This window comes from Solanum dulcamara, chromosome 2 (assembly GCF_947179165.1).
Source record: "Solanum dulcamara chromosome 2, daSolDulc1.2, whole genome shotgun sequence".
Lineage (NCBI taxonomy): Eukaryota > Viridiplantae > Streptophyta > Magnoliopsida > Solanales > Solanaceae > Solanum > Solanum dulcamara.
Window position 1 is genome coordinate 72,944,611 of NC_077238.1, and position 6,654 is coordinate 72,951,264.

The window sequence follows — 6,654 nt, forward strand, 5'->3', positions numbered from 1 at the left end:
AAGAATCTATTGAAGAATAATTCATAGGTTCTTACTACACAACATCTATTATTTTTTCCACTAATGCTTATCATTACAGAATCAAGTGCAAAAATTTGTTGACTGATGATGAGTCTGAGCCACTAGAAGATGTTGCTACAACCGAGGTCTACCCTGTTCCACTTCATCAATGTAAAATAGTGTCGGAAAATAGATTCCATTTGTATGATATGGTTGATGTATTTGTCAACGATGGATGGTGGTTTGGGTTTATCAATGGTAAAACTGGAGAAGAGTACAATGTCTACTTCCCAACAACTGCGGATAACATTACCTATTCTTATGATGTGTTGAGATTTCATCAAGAATTGTCGAACAAAGAAAATAAGGCAAGCTTTTAAACTTTTTCTTGTATCGCGCACAAAACTTGTCCTCATCCAAGGTAAACAAGGTATTTCATCAAATTCCCACATTACTATGCTTGAGCAACAAAACAAAACTTTTATAGATAGAAAGAACAAAAAAGGAAGATCATTAAATAAGGTTTGCAAGTATTATTGAGGAAAATGATATTTCCTAATAGGAATAATGCGGGTTTGTTCCCATCATTAGAAACAAGTGGACCTATTTGGTTCAAAAATTGTCCATTTCATTTTAAATTATTTTTGTGTGTGATGAAATATTTCTCTCAGATGGCATGTTTCATACATATATATATCCACTATTTATTGTATATAAAGGTAAATGATGTGGTTGTACTTCAATGTGATTGTGAATTAGGAGAACAAAGCTGCAAAATTAAGAGCTCTGATGAGGATGACGTTATTGTTATATCCTCAGATTGTGATTACATTGGAAACAGCGAGAAGGTATTCCATATAACTTTTATTTTAAATGTGAATATTAAGATCGCCTCAATTTAGTCTTTTTTAATTGTTGCAACTATCATGACATTTTTATAGCAAGCTGGGACTTTTTTTCGCTGAAAGTAATTTCTTAACCGGTAAGTTAATACTAAATTCTCATAATTATAAATAAGTTTGTAGAATTAAATTCAAAGTACAGCCTCGTTGCATTTCAATATTGCAAAGAATTTTTCTTTCTAGTACTAAAAATATTTTTCAAATCATATATACCAACAATGACGTTAAAAAATCAAATTGAAGCATGTTAGTCATTACTTTTAAAGCCTCGTTGATATGCTAGTAGCATGACACTCTTGGTCTCTAATATTATAGAACTTGTAAATAAATTTGTTTTTTTTCTTAAAACAAACATCAAATATATGTAAACGCTTGCTTAAGATATAAGAACTCTTTACTTAAAGGTTGGTCAAATTGATTACTATAATCCAAATATTCTAGCTAAAGACAAAATATTTTCATCACACCCTTCATCTTTATTGATTGTGTCTATATAAATTGGTTTCCTGCCGCACACCTTCCTACTTCTCAAAACACACACACACATTCTATCTCTCTTTCTCTCTTTCTTCATAATTGTTGAGTGTTTTTCTGCAAATCTCCACTAGTTATTTGTGTAGAAAATGACGATCCATCTCATCCTTCCTCATCTTCGACCAAAGGTTTGCTCGAAAAATCCTTCAATTACTCATCCGTTTTTAATTTTTTAGATGTTTCTTTTTGAGATCATATAACTTGTTTCTTTTGATGTGAATTTGCATTTGTTTTTCTTGAATCTTACTAATTGCGCGAGTAAAATGTAATTTTTAGGGTATGTTTGGTATGGAGGAATTTAGAGTTTTTTCATGCCTTTGTTGGCCAAGAAAATATATTTAAAAATAAAAAACAAATACTAAAGAATCATGAAAATGATTTCCCCTGCTAGGAGTTCATTTATCCAACCCATAGTGGGAAGATTTAGAAGTAAAAGGGAGTAACATCATTGGTTAAAATATCAAATGAAAAGATAATAATAGAATTATTCCCAAAATTCGTGATGGGGGTATTTATGTTGATTCGAGATAACAAGTGTCGAGAGACAGTCAAGATGTGTGCAACAACACCGTTATAATAGAAAATATTTGATCCTTACTATTTGTTTTTAATAAGGAGTAAATGGATTGATTGATTGAACTGATATTATTAATGAGAAGATTCCAACTTTACACCTTTAAGAGATGGGAGAACCTTACATGACCTTGGACAATCCTCACCTCATTAACTACTTTATGATGAATCGAACACAAATATAAGATCAGTTATACCATTCTTGATGAAATATCAACATATCAGAAGGATGGGAAATGTTATCTGTTGTTGTAGGGAAGTAAAATAGGCAATGTTATCTGCTGTTGTAGGGAAGTAGACATAGTACTCTTTTCCATTTTTTCCACTGATAAACCCAAACCACCATCTATCAATGGCAAGTACATCAACCATATCGAACAAACAAAATTCATTTTCTGACACTATTTCACGTTGATGAGGTGGAACAGGGCGGACCTCAGCTGTAGCATCAACATCCTCTAGTGGCTCAGACTCATCATCAGTCAACAGATTTTTGTACTTGATTCTGTAATGATAAGTGCTAGTGGAACAAACAATAATTGTTGTGTAGTAAGAATCTATTCAAGAATAATTCATAGGTTCTTACTACACAACATCTATTGTTTTTTCCACTAATGCTTATCATTACAGATTCAAGTGCAAAAATTTGTTGACTGATGATGAGTCTGAGCCACTAGAAGATGTTGTTGCTACAACCGAGGTCTACCGTGTTCCACTTCATCAATGTAAAATAGTGTCGGAAAATAGATTCCATTTGTATGATATGGTTGATGTATTTGTCAATGATGGATGGTGGTTTGGGTTTATCAATGGGAAAACTGGAGAAGAGTACTATGTCTACTTCTCAACAACTACGGATAACATTACCTATTCGTCTGATGTGTTAAGATTTCATCAAGAATTGTCTAACAAAGAAAATAAGGCATGCTTTTAAACTTGTTCTTGTATCGCGCACAAAACTTGTCCTCATCCAAGGTAAACAAGGTATTTCGTCAAATTCCCACATTACTATGCTTGAGCAACAAAACAAAACTTTTATAGATAGAAAGAGCAAAAAAGGAAGATCATTAAATAAGGTTTGTAAGTATCATTGAGGAAAATGATATTTCCTAATAGGAATAATGCGGGTTTGTTCCCATCCTTAGAAACAAGTAGACCTATTTGGTTAAAAAATTGTCCATTTTATTTTTAATTATTTTTGTGTGTGATGAAATATTTCTCTCAGATGGCATGTTTCATACATATATATATCCACTATTTATTGTATATAAAGGTAAATGATGTGGTTGTACTTCAATGTGATTGTTAAATTGGGAGAACAAAGCTGCCAAATTAGGAGCTCTGATGAGGATGAAGTTATTGTTATATCCTCAGATTGTGATTACATTGGAAACAGTAATAAGGTATTCCATATAACATTTATTTTCCATGTGAATATTAAGATTTCCTCAATTTAGTCTTTTTTAATTGTTGCAACTATTGTGACATATTTAAAGCACGCTGGGACTTTCTTTTCGCTGAAAGTAATTACTTAACCGGTAAGTTAATACTAAATTCTCATAATTATAAATAAGTTTGTAAAATTAAATATTGAGTGCAGGCCCGTTTTGTTTCAATATTGCAAAGAATTTTTCTTTCTAGTACTAAAAATATTTTTCAAATCATATATACCAACAATAACGTAAAAAATATCAACTTGAAGCATGTTAGTCATTACTTTTAAAGCCTCGTTGATATGCCAGTAGCATGACACTCTTGGTCTCTAATATTATAGAACTTGTAAATAAATTTGTTTTTTTTCTTAAAACAAACATCAAATATATGTAAGTGCTTGCTTAAGATATAAGCACTCTATACTTAAAGGTTGGTCAAAATGATTACTGAAATCCAAATATTCTAGCTAAAGACAAAATATTTTTATCACACCCTTCATCTTTATTGATTATGTCTATATAAATTGGTTTCCTGCCGCACACCTTCCTACTTCTCAAAACACACACACACATTCTATCTCTCTTTCTCTCTTTCGTCACAATTGTTGAGTGTTTTTCTGCAAATCTCCACTAGTTATTTGTGTAGAAAATGACGATCCATCTCATCCTTCCTCATCTTCGACCAAAGGTTTGCTCGAAAAATCCTTGAATAACTCATCCTTTTTTATTTTTTTAGATGTTTCTATTTGAGATCATACAGCTTGTTTCTTCTGATGTGAATTTGCATTTGTTTTTCTTGAATCTTACTGATTGCGCGAGTAAAATGGAATTTTTAGGGAATGTTTGGTATGGAGGAATTTAGATTTTTTTCATGCCTTTGTTGGTCAAGAAAATATATTTTCTAAAAAAAAACAAGTACTAAAGAATCATGAAAATGATTTCCCCTGCTAGGAATTCATTTATCCAACCCATAGTGGGGAGATTTAGAAGTAAAAGGGAGTAACATCATTGGTTCAAATATCAAATGAAATGACACTACGTGAATTATTTCCAAATTTCGTGATGGGGTTTTGTAACACCCCAAAATTTTCTCTATGATTCAGATCATTCTTCAGGTACGTATAGGATTGTACTTGATGATTTTAAAGTAAATGCATGAGTTAGGATCAATTCCTAAGTAATTTAAGGGTATTAAATATGATCTAGGGTCATAAGAGATCCCTAAATCCAAGCCAAGTCGAAATTTTTGGAGTTCGAAGTCAGAAGTTATGACCAATTTACGACAGATTATAACTGCAGAAATTTTAGCCTACAGAAATTTTAGGCTTGGCGCTGGAGTGGCGCCCGGTGCCACTATAACGCCAAAAAACAGCCTCAGTAGTTTGGTCTTTTGCGCGACGTGCCACTATTAGGTGTGCAGGGTTTTAAGCCCATTTTAGTTTGGCGCGAGTAAACTGGAATATTTAGGGTATGTTTGGTACGGAGGAATTTAGAGTTTTTTCATGCCTTTGTTGGTCAAGAAAAGATATTTTCTAAAAAAAACAAATACTAAAGAATCATGAAAATCATTTTTCCTGCCAGGAGTTCATTTATCTAACCCATAGTGGGGAGATTTAGAAGTAAAAGCGAGTAACACCATTGGTTCAAATATCAAATGAGTTGAGACTAAGTGAATTATTCCTAAATTTCGTGATGGGGTTTCTTGGTATTTATGTTGATTGGAGATAAAGAGTGTCTAGAGACAGTCAAGATGTGTGCAACACCACCGTTATAGTAGAAAATATTTGATCCTTACTATTTTTTTTATTAAGGAGTAAATGGGTTGATTGATTCAACTGATATTATTAGTGAGAAGGATACTACATTAGTCCTTCAGGAGATGGGAGAACCTTACATGACCTTGGAATAGCCTCCCCTCATTAACTACTTTATGATGAATCGAACATAAATATAAGATCAGTTATACCATTCTTGATGAAATATCAACATATCAGAAGGATGGAAAATGTTATCTGTTGTTGTAGGGAAGTAAGATAGGCAATGTTATCTGCTGCTGTAGCCAAGTAGACATAGTACTCTTTTCCAATTTTCCCACTGATAAACCCAAACCACCATCTATCGTTGGCAAGTACATCAACCATATCGAACTAACAAAATCCATTTTCTGACAATATTTCACTGTTATGAGGTTGAACATGGCGGACCTCAGTTGTAGCATCAACATTCTCTAGTGGCTCAGATTCATCATCAGTCAACATATTTTTGTACTTGATTCTGGAATGATAAGTGCCAGTGGAACAAACAATAATTGTTGTGTAGTAAGAATCTATTCAAGAATAATTCATAGGTTCTTACTACACAACATCTATTGTTTTTTCGACTAATGTTTATCATTACAGAATCAAGTGCAAAAATTTGTTGACTGATGATGAGTCTGAGCCACTAGAAGATGTTGTTGCTACAATCGAGGTCTACCCTATTCCACTTCATCAATGTAAAATAGTGTCAGAAAATAGATTCCGTTTGTATGATATGGTTGATGTATTTTTCAACGATGGATGGTGGTTTGGGTTTATCAATGGGAAAACTGGAGAAGAGTACTATGTCTACTTCTCAACAACTGCGGATAACATTACCTATTCTTCTGATGTGTTAAGATTTCATCAAGAATTGTCTAACAAGGAAAATAAGGCAAGCTTTTAAACTTGTTCTTGTGTCGCGCACAAAACTTTTCCTCATCCAAGGTAAACAAGGTATTTCGTCAAATTCCCACATTACTATGCTTGAGCAACAAAACAAAACTTTTATAAATAGAAAGAACAAAAAAGAAAGATCATTAAATGAGGTTTGCGAGTTTTATGGAGGAAAATGATATTTCCTAATAGGAATAATGCGGGTTTGTTCCCATCCTTAGAAACAAGTGGACCTATTTGGTTCAAAAATTGTCCTTTTCATTTTTAAGTTTTTTTTGTGTGATGAAATATTTCTCTCAGATGGCATGTTTCATACATATATATATTCACTATTTATTGTATATAAAGGTAAATGATGTGGTTGTACTTCAATGTGATTGTGAAATTAGGAGAACAAAGTTGCCAAATTAGGAGCTCTGATGAGGATGACGTTATTGTTATATCCTCATATTGTGATTACATTGGAAACAGTGAGAAGGTATTCCATATATCTTTTATTTTCCATGTGAATATTAAGAT

At 32.6% G+C, this 6,654-nt stretch overlaps 1 protein-coding gene across 1 annotated transcript; it reads left to right on the forward strand.

Annotated features, from left to right (window-relative positions):
• Nucleotides 1-209: 209 nt before the first annotated feature.
• On the forward strand, nt 210-6,145 carry LOC129872846 (protein AGENET DOMAIN (AGD)-CONTAINING P1-like). The gene is made up of 4 exons (XM_055947787.1): nt 210-368; nt 760-848; nt 2,640-2,837; nt 5,842-6,145. Exons 1-4 carry the CDS (start codon nt 210-212, stop codon nt 6,143-6,145), a joined length of 750 nt encoding a protein of 249 aa, XP_055803762.1.
• Nucleotides 6,146-6,654: the final 509 nt, after the last annotated feature.

What these genes read in the sequence shown, in the direction of transcription:
- LOC129872846 (XM_055947787.1), top strand. Translation starts at nt 210, where the DNA reads ATGGTTGATGTATTTGTCAACGATGGATGGTGGTTTGGGTTTATCAAT. An exon ending in TGTCGAACAAAGAAAATAAG is followed by an intron (nt 369 to 759) that starts GCAAGCTTTTAA and finishes ATTGTGAATTAG; the next exon opens with GAGAACAAAGCTGCAAAATT. An exon ending in AATGGGAAAACTGGAGAAGA is followed by an intron (nt 2,838 to 5,841) that starts GTACTATGTCTA and finishes TTATCATTACAG; the next exon opens with AATCAAGTGCAAAAATTTGT.